We start from the raw sequence: 19,101 nt of genomic DNA, 5'->3' as shown, positions 1-19,101 counted from the left end.
TACCAACCCTATTTTCGTCATCGCTGGAGAGACTAGTGAGAATCCCGTCCACCCGTCCCGGTCCGGGATCGATGCTCACTGTCGTAATTTCATTATTCTTCTGTGGAGGAAACTGTTACCAGCATATCGACACCCATGCGAGTTTGTTCGATCTGGACCGCTTCTCTTTTCTGCAGTATCCCAAGTTTGATTTCTTTATCCCTGCTGAGACCGGACATCCGATTAACTTTCACCTCGACGTGGCAAGCGTAAGAAAAGATACAAGCATTCATTGCCAGGCGGGTAAGGGAATTAGCCAATATTAAATTCCGTTGTCGAGGGAACCTCTATCTACAGTGTCCCTAAGTTACAAGACCTCTAAGCAAATGTATATGATGGATATCATAGCCCAATCCCGAACTCCAAACTAATCCCGAGGACATGATCAGTCGATATGTTTTGGAAGAGAATCTAAACACCCCTTTATCAGCTGCAATGTAATCAGCTTGTCAAACCGTCGTGCGCTGCACGTTTTTGATGGACAGATGGCGTCCCAACAAGCCTTCGCGTCCAGCCACTCCACCTCTCCTCTCACCAAGGAAAGCACGGTCGTTCCACACGGATTCTTCTTCAACTCGTCCACCAACACCCGCTTGAACTCCGCCCACAGCCCGTCTTGAGGGTAGAACCTATCGCAGGGATCGCAATAGAACATCGACCTATGTCACAAAGATCCAATCAGCCTTCTCCCGTGAAGCAAGGCGCGTGCCAACGCCACTTCCAGTATACCGAGATCGAGTACGTACCCATTTCCAGACGGGAACCGATGAGGACTGTCCAGTAGTTGCTTGAAGATAACACATCGTTTTATCCGGAGACTATGCAAAGCTGTGACATCCGCCGTATACATCGAGGCCAACACCCCCGCATTGATCGAGTTTTTGAAATCAAGCGCCAGTGATGCTGATGAGGCATGTCGAGCTTCGTTATCCCAGCCCAGGGAGCGGGCGATGGAAAAGGTCTGAAGTGGGTAGTCGCTGATGAATTCTGACAGGCTTTGACGGAGTTGGTTGAGGATGGAGGGGCAGTCCCACTTCTCGGCGAGTTCGAGAACTGACGAGAAATCGTGGAATGACTTCCAGGGCTTGACGGGTTTCTTGTGCATCATCGAAAGGATGCGACGGACTGTGGAGGCTTTCTCCCAGGTGTCGATGTATTTATCAGGTCCATGAATGGGTTGTGGAAGAGATAAAACAGTGCGAAAGAGTCCCGAATGCTGTAAGAGGAGAGTGGAATCGGCTTGGTAGACTTGACCTTCAAGCGTCCTCAACGCGATAAGTGGCAGAGAGAAAGGGACCGCGAACTCCATGGGATGAAATGAGTGGGGATGGACACATCGCGGTCGCCTGTTTAAATAACGCGCAAGACCCTTAGGCTATTTTGTTCCTGGGGCGTGTTAGAGCGAGCGAAGATGGCAGGGTGCTGTGCGATCTCACCTCTCCGGCATCGGACAAGAACACGATGCAAGGCATCCTTTCCAGCACTTGGGCAACTTGCGTAACGAAGATACCAAATCTGTATCCTTGTGTGAGCGACCTGGACGAGATCCCTAAAAATTTTTGCTCTACCTTGAGGAGCGTGCTATAAAAGTCACTCGATCCAGGTTGTCACGCTAAAAGGGTCACAGAAGCCATCACGAAATGGGTCCATTGAGACCTGTCACCAGGCTAGAAACGACGCGCTACTTCGCAGCTTGGACGGCGAAAAGATGAGAAGGTTGGAGAATAGGTTGAGCAGGGCCCAGCACGATGATGGGCCAACACCCTGTAAAGTTACGGCACCAGCAACACGCCCCTGAGTATTGATTCAGCAAGGCTAATCTGGGGGCCTAACTGGACATGCTTTCAGGGTCCAGTCCACGAGACCAGGACGAATAAGCTGGGTCCCTGAGGCGAATGAGCGCGGCCAAGACACTTTTTCGCAATACAACTCCCTAGAAGCCAGTCGGTTGCAGCGATGTTCACCTCCCCATGTTTCGGAAGACCGCTGACATGTTGAAAGGATGGCCGATGTGACGAGAGCAATATAGAAATCTTACAACCTTGGGCCAGACGGTGTCTTTAGGCTCTTGAACCACTGTTAGGTAAATCCATGAGAAGGTTGCTTATGTCCGACGAGGAGCATTTTACAAAGATTTCGACGCGCGAAAGTACCTTGATTGTTCGACGGAACGTGAGATAGGCAACCAAGTCTGAGCCAAAAAGCATACGAACGTTGTTGTATGAACTTCGCATGAACTTCTACACGAAGCCACGCGGTGTGCCAATTTGAGAATTTGATAAGTGTACACATTACTGGGTTTCATACAACTCGGCGAATGGGTCCCACGTAGAATCAGTGTGTCGCTCGTACTCCAGCCAGTTCGCAAGAAGTTTGGCGACGGGCTCTCCATAAACCTTCTCGATGAATGCGAAGATAACGTCCAGTCCCGCGGTAACCCCCGACGAAGTCCAGATATTTCCGTCAACTACCCATCGAGCCCGGCCAACCCACTCGACCGATGGACACAACCCAGCTATCCTCTTGAACGAAGCCTTGTTGGTTGTCGCTTTCCTCCCATCCAAAATCCCAGCTTGGGCTACCAGCCACGACCCAGTGCAGACGGTGATAAGATGCTGCAGGCGAGGGTAGACTTGGCGGATGTAATTGATGACGCTATCCATGGTCGCTGGCGGACGGTTTCCCATTCCCCCTGGGACGATGAGAACATCTATTTCGGGCACGTTTTCGAAGGTATGGGTCGGTACAATGGACTGTGCGAATGAAGATGCAGGAAACTCGAAGTTCTGTGGGGTCTTGGTGGAGACCGGTTGGAGGGTATCGGCGATGATGTAGAGCTTCGTTGGGTAATGGAGGGAGAGGGCATTGAGAGCGTCCAGGGGCCCAAAGGCGTCCAAAGCCTGAAATCCTGGGTATAGGACCACACCGAACCTCAATGGTACGGAGTCGATAGGCGCAGCACCCTCCGGGGTTTCTTGAAAGGGCGCCATTGGAGGTTGGGAGAGAGGGTTTCGTGTGTAGTTTATCTATCAGATAACCTTGGCGGTGTTTGCCGAGATTGGGTAGACGCGGCCCCACTAGTAACGCCGTGCGCAGAATGACATCAGCCTCGACCTGAGGATAGAATTCACCAACCCATCCAAAGAATACACCGTCATGGCCAGAATATCTTCCTCTCCACCTCGACAACTATGTCACGGCGAAACGATCATACCGCAGAGCGAAAGCTGAACGTGTTGCTGAGCAATGGGCGGTTCCCAGTAACGATAGACTTGGCGAGGCAGCTGAGACGTGCGAGACATCGCGTATTCGTAGCAGGTCAGGACCGCGTCAAAGGTTTTGGAGGATAGGTCTACTCACCTGGACGGCAGACCCGATGTACTATCATGTGTGCAAGTTCTCGAAGGTAGTCTCAGCATCATACCAGGTTCCAGCGCCTCGAGAGGATCCCGAAGGCTTCATTACCGAGATCATGAACGCCATCCACGCCTCCGACATCGACCTGGTTATCCCCATGCACGAGGAGATATTCTTCCTTGCCGAAGCAGCGCAGACGAATGAGGAGCTTCGAAGAAAGCTCCTCGCACCCGACTTTCGAACACTCGTGACCCTGCACAACAAATGGCAGTTCTCCCGGTTCCTTTCGAAGCTCGGACTTCGTGTCCCGACCTCGAGGCTTTGCCGAACGTACGAATGCATCCAGGATTTGGACCAGGACAAAGAGTGGGCGTTGAAACCGGTGTATGGACGGGCTGCATCGAATGTCTTCCATCTGAAGCCGGGTAAGCCGCTGCCAGGACGGGAGGAGATTGATGTGAGCGAAGAAACCCACTACATCGCCCAAGAGTGGACCAAGGGACAACGGTACTGTACATACTCCGTGCTTCAGGACGGGAGAGTCGCGGCGTTAGCTGCTTATCCTGTTAAGGATACAATTGACGGTAAGCTTTCGAGATTCGCCCTGGTAGTCCAACAAACTTACCCAGTGTTAGGATCATCCTGTGTGTACTTCGAGTCGATAGAGAAGGAGAGCATTCGAGACTACATGGGCAAATTGGCGGCTGGGCTTCCTGGGGTATCAGGACAGATTGCACTGGATCTGATCGAACTCGATGATGGAAGCCTGGTGGCAATCGAGTGCAATCCCCGCGCGACATCAGGGATTCACCTCTACTCGGGGACAGCGAAGCTGGCGTTGGCTTTGACCTGTCGGTGCCCCGTTGATGAACCAGCTTCCGACAATCTCCCCGACCACGTCGCACCACCTCCTCGTGCCAAGCGCAAGGTCGCACCCGGGATGCTGATGTGGAAGCCCTTTCCGTCAGATCAGAAAACGTGGGCCATCGTTGGGGAGTATGCTGGCCATATGAAGCGTCTGGTTGCCAGCAGAGACGTGATATGGTCATGGAGAGACCTGCTGCCATCTCTCATGCAGCCGTTCCTACTGACCAGTTACTACGAGATTTGTCGCGAGAAGGGACTGAAATTACCCACCATGTTCCAGTATGATCTCGTATGGGAGCCCAAAGGCGACCACCTTCGACGGGTACGAGAGTTGTTCACAGAGGAGCCAGAGCCTGGCGCGTCGTAGGCTGTAGACATTTTCCGTGGACGGTTTTGCTTTCTTCGGTTTCTGTCGTATTTTCTAGTATTACTAACCTATATTCACTTTGGCATGGACACAATGATACATCCATGTTGGTTTACTGTGTCTTCCGGAAATCCGGATCCCACAGTTTAGCACTACCAAAGGCGTTTTGAATGAGTTTCCCGACCAGCAAGTTCATCGTCAATGCGCGTACCTTTCAACCTGCAAGGTTCTATTGAATGTTCAATGAAACTTCATTGACGAGTTATGAGGCTCTATGGCCTAAGACATAAATATGCAATTCGTGTCGCCATGCTCGGTGGCTGTACTGATGTCCGGGAGCCGGCGGCCCGTCGGGATGCTTGCCGGAATGTTATCTTATCAGATCAAGTTACAGGTCTGTTCTGACGAATTCAGCATTTCAGGCTTTCGTTTCGACCATGGCCATAGATCTCGCAGCGCTTGAACAGGCCATTAAAGCAGCAATCCCAGTAACCCACCTCGAAATCGAAGACCAGTCTAGTGGATGTGGTGAGAACTACGCGGTCTTAATCGTCAGCGAGGTATGTCCCAGTCGTTTTCACGCTTAGTAAATCAACCCCAAATGAACGGAACAATTCGACAGGCATTCGTTGGAAAGACGACATTGGCGCGACATAGAATGAGTGAGTCTAATACTCGAATACGCTGTCCATGACATTTGTCTAACGGATCTTTAGTTAACGAGTTGTTGAAGGATCAGATAGCCCAGATGCACGCGTTCTCCCAGGTATCTCAATCGTCCATAGCTTCTCCCTATCCTTCAGTGGAACAGTACTTAACTCGCTTTCCTCTGGGTAGAAAACCTACACACCTGCGCAATACGCTCAGCTAACGAAATCATAGAAAACCACCAACGAGATCCCCCCACCTATTGCTTCATCTTGCCTAGTAGTACTACCCCCTCCCCTGGAACGATGTCGAATTCAGAGACTCCCCTAACTTGGAAATGTAGCTGACACATGTCACCCATCCGTCCTATCTCCTACCTAATGCCAACGGACTTCGGAACTGAAACGGAAGAAACGGCACATCTCGTCGTGACATCACCAGTCGATTCAGAGAAGTCGCCCAAAACGGTACATGTTATTTCCAAGGACCAGCCTTGGGCTAATGTCGGTAGGCCGAAGCGGTAAAGGCACTATTACATTCCTAATAATTGTTGTAGCACTGGCAGTTCTTTTTGCAACTGTCGGGTGTTCCACTTCTCCATTTACACTTCGTACTCCATGGTCCCTTGTTGCCCTTCCTACAATGGCGGTGGCAGCCTGAGCATCTGCTAAGTGGCCTTACGCCACATTCCATGCTTCGAAACTCGAGGAGGGATTCATATTCTGCCGCGAGAGAACGATGATGGTTAGCTCTGAGTTCGAGCTCTTCGTGATCCATGCGACGCTGTTGCTGAGCGAAGGTGGTCGATGCGCCAAGGGTTAGGACGAGAAGGATGGGTGCAAACTTCATCGTGCTTTTTGAATGAGGCATGCGTCGTGGAATTAAATTTGGATGGAATTTAAAGAGAAAAGAGCAAGCGACGCACGATTATTTGAGAACGGAGTACGACGATCGACTAGGCGCTCGATAAGATATCTTGGGAACCAATTTGCGACAATGTGTCCAATACATTCGCTTTATATAGTTCTTGTGTCATCCTTAATCGAGCTCTCAGCGCACCACCGCATGCACAGAGAAGCGCCAGACTTCTTGGCGAGTTGGAAACCTCAAGCAGCTGGCACCCTCATCACGGTTGCTGGTGTTAGAGGTGGGATCGCTGTGCACAAAATATGATCCACGGTTAGAATGTACCGAAGAGAACTACCGAGCCCATATTGTAAGGGAAGCAGAGGTTGTGCTGCGGTTTCGAATGTCGGATCGGAGTAGGCCAATCGTGAGTTTACAACTGGAAGTACCAACCCTCACGGGCTTAAGAAGCGCTGCGGAATTAGGCGCCGGCTGCTTGAGCGGGAAAGTCCGACCACTGCCACAGTCATACACCAAGTCACAAGTGGAGTTTTTCTAAAGCCTGATTGGCATTTCAACCGAGGATATAAAATCTTTTTTACAGATCAAATCGAACTATGTACTCCGAGAATGGACAAAGGAGAAAGATTTCCACTTACCATGCCAGTCCGAGGGGCAAAAGAGTTAACGGAGTCAGCGGATGTTTAAGTGAAGTCATGACGATTATTCGGAAGAGCAGGACACCAGATCCAGATTAGAGTGGCAGAATAGCGACGACAGGATAGTAAGCGGGCCAAATTTAGAGGAAAATAACAGCCCCTGGACACGAAAGCGAAAAAAGCAAGAGGCAGAGCGATGGATAATGCTACAGAAGCTATAATAATAAGCTGTACAAGGGCGTTAGACTTTTTGAAAGCGAAGTTAGAGATACAACTGAGAGCAGTAAGCGGTGGCGAAAAGGCGAAAATAACGTTACTGATACATGAGTCATGGAAGAAAAACGGAGTCCATTGTTCGAAAAGGTTCGAGGCGCGTTAGATCGAGGTTCGTTTCATGCAGATCACATTAGACTTTCAAGGTCAAAATCGTTAGCATCGTCGTCGTCGGAGATGAGGCTTTTGAGGGTTAGGACCGATTTAAGCGCGAGCTCCGGTTGGGTTCGCTGTCCGCCTCCACGAAGGTGCATTAGCACCGGTTTTCTTGCCACCGCCGATAGGGGCTCGGTATTTGGGTACCGAAGGTGGCGATGGTGCCTTGGCAGGCTTAGAGGGAGCAGCGGAAGGACGACCCAACATAACACCTCCGCCGAGCGTGTTGCTGACACCGCCCTGGTATAGGTATTTGGTGACGTTCTTCTTGGTAGTGTCGACAAAGACTCGAGGCTCACGGGATGCAGTGGCCCGAGGAGCGAAGCGTTCGCTTTGGCAACCCGAGCTGACAGAGGTGGCCGAGCTCAAGCTCTCGTCGTCGGAGATGGAGAAGGTTGAGAATGTGGAAGAACGGGAGCTGGGTCGGGAACTGTCAGGGGAGGAGGGCTCGGGCGAAGAGATAGGGGAGAACGAAGCGTATGGAAGCCTGATGTGTGGTTGAGAGAAGCTGAACTTCTCCCTAGTGGGAGTGGGTGAGATGATGGCGGAAGTGGAGATCATGGCAAATAGTTCGTCGGTCTCCTCCTCGCTGTCGGATTCGAGAAGCTGCTGCGCCAAGGTACGGGGAGGAGAAGGAGGAATGATGACTCGGGGTGGTTGGACCGAAGGACGCCCTGTCATAGTCGATTGCTGGCTGAGTTTACTGATGGGAACCTGTGGGACGGAGAGGCGAGAAAGGAGGGACTGTCTGGCGAAGGTAGGTTGAGGGGCAGTCCATAGGACAATAGGTTTGTCTTCAGCGCCGGCGTACTGAACGACAACAGAGCGCGCGTCGATGATCAAGTCGAACTCGGCGTTACCGAGAATTTCCGCCCATTCCGCCCATTGAATTCCGAGGGCGACGCATGCGGCGAGCACGGGACGAGGGGGAGTTGCGACAGTGAACGTCAAGAAAAGCCTCTTGTTAGGGGCAGTAAGTGCAGATGCACTGAGTGTGGAACGAAGAATGGTTTGAAGAGCGTTGACGGTAGCAGGGTTGCTGACCAAAGCCAAAGGGCCTGTAATGAAGTTGATGGCCTGGGAGATGCTTGCAGAGATGCTGAAGGACATAATGTTGATAGTCAAAGTATTGAAGTCGAAGTGGGAAAGGGGCGTTTATCGACCGGCGAAGGTTTAAGAAATGGGCTAGCGTCTAGAGGAAATATTCGTAGTAGACAAGTCCTGGAAGCGAGGGGCGATTAGTATCTTGTGAAGATAGAATAGAATAAGACACAAAACTCACGTCAAGAAATGTCAGAGATTCGTAAAGAGTTTGCAGTACTGAATGGACTTTAAGAAAGGAGGATAGAGATTGTCGTTAGAAGGTTAGAACGAATCAAGTGGCAGAGAGGCTTTGGTAGTCAGGATTCAACCCGAACTTGGTGAAGAAACTGGAGACACCGACGCATCCTTTATAACTAACCACTTCAATAGAAAACCCTTCACGAGGAGACAATGTAGCTTGACCGCCCATTGTGAGGGCCCCATTGTTGCAGCAAAACGCAAACATACAAACTGCCAATTTGATGCCAGACAATGCGGGACCAATAACAAGCGAGAACAATGGCTCGGAGTTTGCCGACCTTCCATAACGGGAAGCCATCCCCTGTTCTAAGCGCTCGCGTCAAACATGGCCAAATCTGCGCTGCGTAGCATTGTCTAACGACTGTCAGTAATGCTTTGACTTTCATCGCCAGGTTACTTTGTCAAGGGATGGCTGGTACGTCCTGATTCTTGGATTATTATCGCACACCTCACCTGAGATCGTCGACATAGTCACATAGACCTCGTCAAACACGAGGCCATTGAAAATGACTCATCTCCACTTCGGGGGAGCAATCTCGGTTTTTGCTACCTCGAGGCTAGTCTCGTCTGATACTCCCAGCATTTTTAACTCAAGGATGAGGTGTTCTGCATCCGCAACAACCTGCAAGAGCCCCTCGCCGGGTTAGCACCGAGCCTACGATTTGGTGTTTGCAAATTGACTGCGTCTTCTGTCGCTTCGACGTCGCCCAAGGGCCTCTTCAGGGATGCTGGATGAGGTCTAGAGTGCCTTCTTCCCGGAGTCTGACCCACGGTACATGGCTGAGATGAACGAAGATGTCGGATCACATTGCAGCGGCGCCGTTGGGAGAAGCCCCTGCGGTGAGCTCGCCATTGGCCAGACGTATCTGGTCGGGTCACCAGACATCCCGAGGCTTTCCTTTCAGGTCAGTTGCGATGTTTACTCCATTCCACGGCCTTCATTTGACAGAGATTAAAGGAATACACAAGGGCGATCCCCGTTCGTGATTTACGGCCAGAAGCCAACCGCACCCAAGTATGACTGCACAACTACGAAACAAAACACGTCACGATGAGGTGTTGGTTATAGTTTTTGGGTCTGGCCGCTCTAGCTACTGCTGGTGTCAGCATCCGCAGCGCTGAGCCGCACAACAAGCTTGCTTCCGCACCCCCTTCGATTTGTTCTCCCTCTCGAAAAACCAGCTTTGGTTGCCTGCGTGCAGCAGAAGGCATGGGCAGAAGCGTGTAGTACTGCCCACAGGAGGCGCCGCTCGCGGTGCCATACCACCAAGCCCGTGCTTCGAGCTCCAGGAAGAAGACGAAAGCTCACACCACTTCCTCTCCATGGACGACAACTAGTTATTGCCCGAGATATCCTCGTTCTCCCGCCTTCTTTACATGTTAGCCTCTCCGGCGGAGATACACTGCTCTCTGGAGCCTAATGCGACGAGCAGTCGGACCATTGTCTCTCGTTCAACATCGATGCTTTAGGACATCGCCTTTCCAGTCCAAGCCAATTGGGATGACTAGCCTGGTCTTCGTCGCATCTGATACCTTGGCTGGCCATATCCCAAGGGTGTCCATCGTCGATTTCAGCCTCGTGATGCCAACGATATCGACTGCAGACGATTGAGAAACAGAAGAACTTGACCAGGGTTTTACGACTCTCACGGCGAATGAAATAATCCTCCGACGACGTTGCAGGTGCCTGATAAATTGTGATAGTTCTATGTTGAGCTGTCCGATGTCTCGCCTAAATCACTCTTCAAGGGCCATCATACATGATGGAATTGTCCCAGAACTCGCCAGAAACGGGATTCAATTATAATTGCACAGGCGCTAATTGCGTATCATCACCTAGAACAGCATGTTTAAGCGATCTTTACGACTTGAAGTATTAGGATCGCGCTTACAGGACATGATCAACACTCCTAGGAGATTGTTAGCGTGTTCTATGGGCCAAGGGACAACTTCTGGGGTCGTCCAGCTGGGTTGATATCGCCAGTTGCTTGTGGAAACAACCTGGCTAGAACATGGTTTCGCTGTCTATCTCCTTGGAGGGAACCACCGGAACGTCAACCGTGAACTTGTATGCCCCACTTCAGCCCCCGCTCAAGCTCGAAGTTCTACGTCTTCAACTCTTCGCCATGTCAATCCTTCGCCGCGAAGTCTCGGAGGATATCACTCTGCGACGAGAATGGGTTTTAGCAAGGGAGAAGGCTTTATAGGAGATAAACCAATACATGAGCATAAAGTAGGTATAATAGATATTAAATGTTCAAAGTAGATGCATTGAGATTGCGACCATGGCTCCCTCCCATAAATAAAACCAATTTGATGTCCTCCGATAACAACGTCAAGTAGACTTTACCCTGTACTGGTCAGCTGGACGCCTGCGAGCCCTGCCCTTCTTGTCGCGATAAAACAGCACGTCGCCTTCTCGGACGGAAAATTCTCGTCAGAGTACGACCCCGAGCAAAAAATCAAAATGCTCACCCTCATTCTCGACAAACTGGCAGTTATTATAGTTGTCCCAGAGAGCCTTGAACACGGGGATATCGGAGTAGACATAATGATCTCCAATGAAGGCCTTCAGGTGCTGAGTGGCTTGCGGGCCGTGGTCTGAAAGGGAGAAATGTCAGAGTAAATATAGAAGCGAACACAAAGAAACGTACAGAAAGGCATCTTTGGGAAGAACTAAAGTCGAGGGGGTCAGCATGGCGCATGACAAAAAAGGGTACGCAACGCACATGGTGGATGACATGGAAGTGAGCCACATCATGAAGGAAAAAGCGGCCCTGCCATCCCAGAAAGTTCCTATCCACAGTGGCAGCAGCCCCGCGTTGGAAATTCCATTCCTTTCCACGATAGTGAGGAAGAACGGGATCAGTATGGTGGAGATAAGTGATCATAATGACTGGCGAGGTGAGAAACCGAGTTAGAGAGTACAATGTGAAACGGCCCGCGCAGAACTTACACCAGTGGGTCACGCACAACCAAGGAATTCCGTAGAACTTGGTCACTTGGGCAGCTCCAAAGAGCGAGGTGGCGTAGGTGACGCCCCAAACCATCGCAGCAATACCAATGTTGGATAGAATAACCGCGGTTCTTTGCTCCTTCGTGAAGAGAATTGAATTGGCTGCATTTGCGACGCCATAAGTGACGTCCTTGCTTCAAAGAAGTGAATAGAAACTTACGATCGAAATGATTGGTCCACTTTGGATAGTTCTTTTGGCCAGAGACGTTGTAGACTAGGGTGAATTTGGTTAGGATGAGTGGTTCGACAGGAACGAGGGCAGGGAAAGTCATTTAGACATAAACTTACGAAGGTACGCTGGGAATGCGAGAACCTGCTGGCGGATCAAAAGGAATAGAGTATAAATTGGGGTGTCGCCGAATATTTCGTCCCAGTCGATTTCGTCGTTTGGCCTATCGGGAATTCCAAGGTCCTCGCGGGTTTTCGGCACGTAGACTTCATCGCGTTCCATTGAAGCATGGTTTGAATGGTGGCGGTGGTGCGAGATTTTCCAAGAGAAATAAGGAGTCCATAAGAAGCTGTGAATGATCTTCAGACCATTTGGGAAAGGCAATTAGCGGTGGATCAGCGGGAACTTGGAGAATCAACCCACGAAACCGAGAACATCATTGACGATCTTGTAATCAGAGAACGCGCCGTGACCACACTGTGCGCAAAGTGAGCAATATCGTAGACAAAATATCCGACTTTACCGTACCTCGTGGCCAATAACCCAAAGCCCGGTGAAGATGAGTCCTTGGAACCACCAGCTATTCAGATGTCAATTGCTAAAACGACTATAAAGTAAGGCGGATTGACGTACTAGACACCCCATGCAATCCAGCGAAGACATTCTGCACCGACAGGGGTAATGATAGCCCTGATTGTGGCTTGCTGAAAGAACGGGTCGATCCTCAAAGCCAGTGACCACGCAACCGCAGCGAGAAGAATGTCACGGAGGAGATACAAGAGTCCCTTCCCCAAGCTTCTCACGAACATTTCGGGAGGAATGGCAGCGCGTATCTCTTTCAATGACCTAAAGTTAGCTGTGTGAGCGAAGCTGCAAGTGGAAGAGACGCTACGCTGAATGGCCTCACCATGGCATTGGCCGAAAAACGGGAAGGTCGTCCTCGACGTATCGGTCGTTTGGTGAGCCCATTGCTACGTTCCGTAAAGTTGACGAGAAGCAAGGGTAGTCCTTATGGCCAGTGGCAATAGCCAGGTAAAAGGTAGGATGTTCATTGGACTGCGTCCCGGGTTGTATTTATGTCGAAGGTCGATTCGAAAGTTTGTGTGAATCAGTCAATACTGAATGGAGCTACCCGAAACCTCTGAACGGAACCTACCTTGGCGCTAATTCTGGGAAATCAAATGCTTCTTGGTGGAGAGGGAAGAAGGCATACTTAGAAACGGCGTCTTGATGTGGCGAAGTAAACCTGAACAAGAAGTTCGTCCGCGCTGCGTTACGGAGTAGATTAGGGAAAACGATATAGATTCTTATGATGTACGTGCGACTAGTATTCCCGTGACCCCGATTAATCTTCTGGTTGCCCCTAGTAAATTTTGCAAGCATCTTTGTTTTTGCAGACTTGATACAGATCAAGTAACCGAAAGTCGTTTTCCGAAAACATAGCCGCAGTCCACGGCAGATAATCAACAGTTGATGTTCATTTGCCACAGAGTGGAGGGTGGGACCGAGGTGGCTTGGACGACCGTGCTGATCATGTCAAGATGGGTGTTCAAAATTGATTGAGATGGGCTGTAAAGTCTTTGTGACAAAAATTGACATTTCGCACTGGAAATATCGAGGAAAGGAACTTGAATCTGGATCGTTATATCGCGACCCCATCGGCTGACGGGGCAGGAAGTCTGAATTCCCGAAAAGGTTACTCCGGACCCTTTCTCCCTCTCACGAAGCATTACTCGGTGCTTGGTACTCTTCGAAGCCTTTCGAGCATGAATCGGGTACCATGACCTCGTCCAGAAGGCTATGATTGCATTCGGAGCACATGCTGAGATCTTCGTCCTCATAGAATTTCGTATTTGTCACTAAACGTCCAGATCATTGGCCACTTGTTGACTACCATTTGGTACGCTGGATCTAGAAGGTCATGGACACCATGTATATAAGTGGTTCTGACACAGCCTGACGGAAAGCAGCCTCCTTCACCGCCCAGAAAGTCGCACTTCCACCTGGACGAGTGTCTCCCAACGATGTACTCTCTATTCCGCGACGGACCCGAATATATCAAGCGCAAGAACACGCCTTTCAGACCCTCCGACGTGAGTGCCAGTAGGATTAAGGACGTAGTCCCTGTCCAAGCGCTAACCCTCGCGTCAAGGTAACGCTCTCCGAGCTGCATTCTGTGGTTCCCAAGCACCTTTATAGGAAAAGTACCGCTAAAGGGCTGGCCTACGTCACTCGCGACGTCCTATGTGCTGTGGCTGTCTATAAACTGGGATGGAGAATCGAGCCTTTGGTTCAGCACTGTATACACCACTTCCAGATCTCACCACTCTCGGCGTGGGCTCTCAACTGGACTCTCTGGGGCCTGTACTGGTATCTTCAGGGAGTGATTCTGGCGGGGTGGTGGTGCTTGGCCCATGAAGCCGGACACGGCACACTTTCGCCTCAGGGCTGGGTGAATCACCTGGTTGGATTTTCCCTCCACACTGTTAGTTTCTTTTCTCGACTCTATTTACTACAGTGAAAAACTAATTTTTACTTCAGTTTATCCTAGTGCCCTATTATGCCTGGAGGTCAACGCATCATGCTCACCACAAGGCGACCATGTCCATCGAAAGGGACGAGAACTACGTCCCTCGAACTCGTTCCGACTACCGTTTGCCGGCAGAGAAGATAGCGCTTGTCTCCGACTACCATGAAGTCTTTGAAGAGACCCCCATCTATACTCTTTGTCGTATGCTCTTCATGCAACTTCTCGGTTGGCAATACTATCTTCTCACGAACATCATGGGAAACCCAAAATATCCTCCTGGAACTAACGTAGGTGTCTCCATCTTTCAGCTTTGGACGTAACTGATAGTCGTTTCATAGCACTTCCAACCGTCGTCGCCCCTGTTCAAGCCACATGAGCGCAATGGCATTATCGCCTCGAACCTCGGACTTGGATTCATGTCGCTTCTACTCTGGCGATGGGGCAATACCGTCGGCTCCGGCTACTTCGTGAAGCTTTATCTCGTCCCTTACTTGGTGCGTCAATCCACAACCTTCTCCACTAAGGACTATGCTAACATCACTTCTTAGCTCGCTAATCATTGGATCGTGATGCTCACCTACCTCCATCACTCAGACCCAACTATCCCGCACTACAGAAAGAACGAGTGGACATTCCTCCGTGGGGCAATTTCCACCGTGGACCGCCCTCTCTTGGGATGGTTCGGTCGATTCTTCCTCCACAACGTCTCTCATGACCATGTAAGTCGCATCTTTCTTTGTTCAATTCTACACGGTTGCTGAGACCCCTGGCAAGGTCGCGCATCACCTGTTTTCAACAATCCCGTTCTGTAAGTGTCGGTGTTTTCGGTGTCCCAGTGTAAGACTGACGTCTGGCTCAGATAATCAGCCACAAGTCACTGAAGCCATCAAGAAAGTGCTGAAGGATGATTACAACTTTGATTCTACGGTAGGCCCTTTCTCCAGTGACGCGAGAACAGCGATATTCATAGATTGCCTTTATCAGAACACTTTCCGGGCTCTCTATCGTACATTCACGCAGTGCTGCTTTATCGAGGACGATGGCGACGTCGTTTTCTACAAGAACAGAGACGGGGTGGCCATCCGTGTTCTGGCACAGAAGGATTCCGACGGGAAGGGTAAAGAAACAGGCAAGGAAGAGAACTCGGAGAAGGTTGAATGGAACCCATTGCACATGTAGCTTGTTGTCTGCTACAGCGGGCCAATTTTCATTATCGTATCGACACCGTTTAATCTAGGTTTGTTCTTATTGATAGGATAGCTATAGCGGAACATATGCACGTCGGCAATGGATCGGATAATACATACCCATCTCTTAGCTCTATGCAGCTCCCTCCTTAGTTACCATGACGCTTCAATCTGCGACAGCAGCAAACTAGTTCCTGAAGGTCCTTTGAGCTCGTGGAAGTGCCGCGTCCATTGAATACTGACATAAATTCCAATCTTCCGCCTTGACGTCCCGTTGGTCATGATATTTCCGAATTCCAACACAGCCGTCGCTCTTCTTTTTTTTTCTTTTTTTTTTTTTTTTCGCTGAAATTTCGTCTCCGTCTCGAGCATGTGGATCGCTGGGTCCTCTATTCCGCCTAGGTTACACCGGATAGTGAATTGGGGGCGTCAAAGGGAGCAATTTCGCCGCTTCGATGACTTCACTCTGAAAGGACGAGCGGCCAACCGCTTCCAAATCTGGACCCACCAGCAGTACAGGGTTAACCCCGTACTTCTCACAACAGCGTTGTTGTGGGCGTCACGACGTGGTAATCAGGGTTGGAGAGATCGTATCTGAAAGATAGAGAAAACTGGACATCCGGTGAACTGACATGTTTGAGAGTTTTCTCGATGCGCTCCGTTGTTTGCAGATAGGTATGTATCACGGGCCACGGAAAACGCGTTTCATTCGTTTCAGCTTAGTACAACACCGTGCTTGATGCCTATCTCCCCGGAAACATATTCCCCAAAGTCAGGTTCATCGTCATTCCAGTCATACATGGACCCACATTGCGAGGGAGCCCTGTACTATAGTAGCATCTCGTCATTTATATCCGAATGCCACGTTCTCGAGAGTTCGACAGATATGATTCAAATTCCAAGCCGGAAGTGCACTAGATCTACTCTTACGACACTACATTCGGGGATCTGAATCGGAAAGTTACTCTGACAGGGGAACGAGTGGCTAGAGAGCTCGGGCTTGAGTCACCAGTGAGATCGGACCGAGCTCTGGGTCCTCAGTGCAATCAGCGTAGCGGGAGCGAGGTGGTATGTTTCCCAAGGATAGAGGTCCCATGTTTCTGACGATCGCTCGCGCTGCGCACGCGACACTGTCAAGGTAAAGCCTCACTTGAGCCCAAGCTCTGCGGAAAGAATGAACTCCAAATCGACAACTGAATCCTTATTTTGAAAAAGGTACAACAGTTTAAACATGCTTTTGTCCCACAACCACAGAACGGGCTGTGGGGATCACAATGTTCACCTTGGGGCGTTCGTAACGTTCAGGGCCAGGTGTGTCGAAGTCGTACACAACAGCGTTCACGCTCAAGAGCACCAAATGCTGAATATAGTTAGATACAACGGAAAGTACATGCACAATTCTACTGATACAGATTCAGATTCAAGTTCGTCATTCTTCTACACGCGCCCATGCAGAATGTCAGTGGTGATAAAAAGGGCATAGAGGGGGGAATGGCACAATTCCAAGGCGATGCTGTAGGGTGCCTCGCTGCGATGATAGGTAGTGTCTGGAGTAAATGAGATCGCAGTCCGTGAAATGAAGGGGTCTGGAGCCAGGTGGGGACGACGATGATAGCGATCCGAGGCGAGGTGAGATCAAGGGTTCTTCATGCCTCCCTTTCGGTTCCTAGAGAAAGAGGAAAAGACCGAGTCAGAACAAAAGAGTCTGGTGGAGCAATAATGGGCACGTGGTAGCCAGGGATGCGTACCAATGCCAATAGTTCTGCGCGAACGGGATCGAGAACGCCGTTCCGAAGAACAACAAGAACTTGAAGGCGATCGCTGGTTTGCTTGCAGTCGTGTAGTTGAATGGCAAGTGCTGTGATAAAGATGAGGATTAGATGGCTATGAGGAGAGCTGAGACGAGATAATGCCGCCGCCGACACTCACACTGTTGGGACCAGAGTGGGCATGTCTGACGGCGGATGGGGCGCTCTTCCTAGCAATAGAGCGAGAGCCGCGAAGGGCAACGGTGGCGAGTGAAGACATGGGGGAAGAGTGTGGTGATTTGTGGACGACGGTAGTGAAGGATGGTCCACGAGCTGACCACCCTCTTATATCCACCAACTATGGGAGGTCTCGACCAAAACGGTCCATACATGACGGAAGCCTAGGTCACGGGGTATGTCAGAACGTATCACATTGCCTACCTTCACAGGGCTTGTGACATGTTCGAACCACAGGAACTGCATTAAGAACCACTGGTTGCACCGATCGAAGCTGCTTGAGCTTATTCAGGTTGATGCAGGATTGCTGACCATTAATGGCCCCTGTCCATTCTTTGTGGCTGTGTCCGAGTCTGGGCGCTTTATAATGGGCGCTTGGGGTGTCTTCCAGGTAGTCATGGGATGATAAAAAATCGATACGAGCGTTGATTGTTACTTCAAGTATGAAAGAGGCTGGATGATGGAGGAGATTCTAAAGTGTTGCAGTCCTGAGGCATCGAGCACGCACTAGCAGTATGCGGGCAGATTTGTCGTTGTAATCTTTTATTGAAACTTCTACCGGTAGAGTGCCCCAGTAGGGACTCATTTATCTGGCAATGGAATGTATAATCAGTACATGAGAGAAAATCTACAGATACAAGTTGAATATCAAGTTCGTAATTCTTCTACCCTCGTCCATGCAAGTAGTGGCGTTAAAAGGGGGCGTAAGGGGTATATGGCAAGACGATGAGGACGTCTGAAAGGTGCGCCGTGGCAGTTCTAAAACGATGCTAGTTGGAATGAGAAGGCTGTCCGAAGACTTCATGGCTGGGTGGAAACGTTGACGATGGCGAAATGAGGTGAGATTTAAGGGTTGTTGATGCCTCCTGGTCGGTGCCTAAAAAGAAAAAGAGAATGACGCGTCAGAACAACGCTCTATTGGCTCGAACATGAGAGCACAGTAGCAGGGAATGAGCAGTACCAGTGCCAATAGTTTGCAACGAACGGGATAGAGAACGCCGTTCCAAAAAAGACGAGGAACTTCAATCCGAGCGCTTGTTTGCTTGTAGTCGTGAAGTTGAATGGCATGTGCTATGAAAGGGACATGGGTTTGTAAATATGAGGGGAGCTGAAGAGATAAAAGGCCTCCGATACTCACGCTGTTGGGACCAGAGTGGGCATGTCTGACGGCGGATGGGGCGCTCTTCCTAGCGATAGAGCGAGAGCTTCGAAGGGCAACGGTGGCGAGTGAAGACATGGCAAGAGCTTAGAGAAACGGGCGTTGCCTGGCAGATGATAGAAGTGGAAGTGAAGAAGTTGGAACGCACTGTTCACCCTCTTATATCCCAACAATGGGAGGACTAGACCAAGGCAGACCATCCGCAACTGAAGTCCAGTTCACGGTTCACGTCGGAAGAGATTGTATTTGCCTGCCCTCACAGGCGTTCGCGGCATATTCGACCCATACGGATAGTTACGACGATACGAGATCCGTTGATAACCACTGGCTGGGCTAGTCGGAGACGCTCGAGCTGATTCTGGATTGATGGAAATAGGGCCCCTGTCGGTTCTTTGTGGCTGTGCATGGGCGCTCCTCATACGTGAGCGCTTGGGATTGTCTAGACCGATCATCATAGGAGCTCTGTAGGGTGCATCCAGAGTGCGGCGAATATCATCCC

General features: G+C 50.3%; 10 protein-coding genes across 10 annotated transcripts; 3 read left to right on the top strand and 7 right to left on the bottom strand.

The window, feature by feature from the left end:
• Positions 1–381: 381 nt before the first annotated feature.
• CC1G_02596 (hypothetical protein) lies at positions 382–2,032 on the bottom strand (the record flags this gene model as incomplete). The annotated part of the gene is made up of 5 exons (XM_001840081.2): positions 382–450; positions 575–698; positions 786–1,414; positions 1,476–1,554; positions 2,004–2,032. 5 exons carry the CDS (start codon positions 2,030–2,032, stop codon positions 382–384), a joined length of 930 nt encoding a protein of 309 aa, XP_001840133.2.
• A 298-nt stretch (positions 2,033–2,330) lies between these two features.
• Positions 2,331–3,029, bottom strand: CC1G_02595 (DJ-1/PfpI family protein; the record flags this gene model as incomplete). Its single annotated transcript, XM_001840080.1, has 1 exon — positions 2,331–3,029. One exon carries the CDS (start codon positions 3,027–3,029, stop codon positions 2,331–2,333), a length of 699 nt encoding a protein of 232 aa, XP_001840132.1.
• A 386-nt stretch (positions 3,030–3,415) lies between these two features.
• Positions 3,416–4,630, top strand: CC1G_02594 (carbamoylphosphate synthase large subunit; the record flags this gene model as incomplete). The annotated part of the gene is made up of 1 exon (XM_001840079.2): positions 3,416–4,630. One exon carries the CDS (start codon positions 3,416–3,418, stop codon positions 4,628–4,630), a length of 1,215 nt encoding a protein of 404 aa, XP_001840131.2.
• A 437-nt stretch (positions 4,631–5,067) lies between these two features.
• CC1G_02593 (hypothetical protein) lies at positions 5,068–5,512 on the top strand (the record flags this gene model as incomplete). The annotated part of the gene is made up of 4 exons (XM_001840078.2): positions 5,068–5,190; positions 5,253–5,292; positions 5,347–5,396; positions 5,468–5,512. The coding sequence occupies 4 exons, from the start codon at positions 5,068–5,070 to the stop codon at positions 5,510–5,512; spliced, it is 258 nt and encodes an 85-aa protein (XP_001840130.2).
• A 367-nt stretch (positions 5,513–5,879) lies between these two features.
• Positions 5,880–6,842, bottom strand: CC1G_02592 (hypothetical protein; the record flags this gene model as incomplete). The annotated part of the gene is made up of 4 exons (XM_001840077.2): positions 5,880–5,915; positions 5,960–6,067; positions 6,338–6,434; positions 6,784–6,842. 4 exons carry the CDS (start codon positions 6,840–6,842, stop codon positions 5,880–5,882), a joined length of 300 nt encoding a protein of 99 aa, XP_001840129.2.
• Positions 6,843–7,260: 418 nt separating this feature from the next.
• Positions 7,261–8,322, bottom strand: CC1G_02591 (hypothetical protein; the record flags this gene model as incomplete). Its single annotated transcript, XM_001840076.1, has 1 exon — positions 7,261–8,322. The coding sequence occupies one exon, from the start codon at positions 8,320–8,322 to the stop codon at positions 7,261–7,263; it is 1,062 nt and encodes a 353-aa protein (XP_001840128.1).
• Positions 8,323–10,993: 2,671 nt separating this feature from the next.
• On the bottom strand, positions 10,994–12,765 carry CC1G_02590 (delta 12 fatty acid epoxygenase; the record flags this gene model as incomplete). Its single annotated transcript, XM_001840075.2, has 10 exons — positions 12,649–12,765; positions 12,375–12,587; positions 12,270–12,321; positions 12,165–12,218; positions 11,861–12,101; positions 11,733–11,786; positions 11,513–11,674; positions 11,286–11,452; positions 11,211–11,232; positions 10,994–11,157 (listed from the first exon to the last, which is right to left on the bottom strand). The coding sequence occupies exons 1-10, from the start codon at positions 12,708–12,710 to the stop codon at positions 10,994–10,996; spliced, it is 1,191 nt and encodes a 396-aa protein (XP_001840127.2). The 5' UTR covers positions 12,711–12,765.
• Positions 12,766–13,725: 960 nt separating this feature from the next.
• Positions 13,726–15,450, top strand: CC1G_02589 (fatty acid conjugase; the record flags this gene model as incomplete). Its single annotated transcript, XM_001840074.2, has 8 exons — positions 13,726–13,834; positions 13,894–14,226; positions 14,283–14,558; positions 14,610–14,765; positions 14,820–14,990; positions 15,046–15,079; positions 15,131–15,198; positions 15,256–15,450. Exons 1-8 carry the CDS (start codon positions 13,766–13,768, stop codon positions 15,448–15,450), a joined length of 1,302 nt encoding a protein of 433 aa, XP_001840126.1. The 5' UTR covers positions 13,726–13,765.
• A 1,366-nt stretch (positions 15,451–16,816) lies between these two features.
• CC1G_02588 (hypothetical protein) lies at positions 16,817–17,508 on the bottom strand. The gene is made up of 3 exons (XM_001840073.2): positions 17,388–17,508; positions 17,207–17,316; positions 16,817–17,124 (listed from the first exon to the last, which is right to left on the bottom strand). Exons 1-3 carry the CDS (start codon positions 17,484–17,486, stop codon positions 17,094–17,096), a joined length of 240 nt encoding a protein of 79 aa, XP_001840125.1. The 5' UTR covers positions 17,487–17,508; the 3' UTR covers positions 16,817–17,093.
• Positions 17,509–17,653: 145 nt separating this feature from the next.
• Positions 17,654–18,718, bottom strand: CC1G_02587 (hypothetical protein). Its single transcript, XM_001840072.2, has 3 exons — positions 18,582–18,718; positions 18,405–18,514; positions 17,654–18,320 (listed from the first exon to the last, which is right to left on the bottom strand). Exons 1-3 carry the CDS (start codon positions 18,678–18,680, stop codon positions 18,290–18,292), a joined length of 240 nt encoding a protein of 79 aa, XP_001840124.2. The 5' UTR covers positions 18,681–18,718; the 3' UTR covers positions 17,654–18,289.
• Positions 18,719–19,101: the final 383 nt, after the last annotated feature.

This window comes from Coprinopsis cinerea (assembly GCF_000182895.1).
Source record: "Coprinopsis cinerea okayama7#130 chromosome 4 map unlocalized cont3.4, whole genome shotgun sequence".
NCBI classification, from domain to species: Eukaryota; Fungi; Basidiomycota; class Agaricomycetes; order Agaricales; family Psathyrellaceae; genus Coprinopsis; species Coprinopsis cinerea.
Note: the sequence above shows the minus strand (reverse complement) of the source record. Positions and strands in the feature narration are given on the sequence as shown.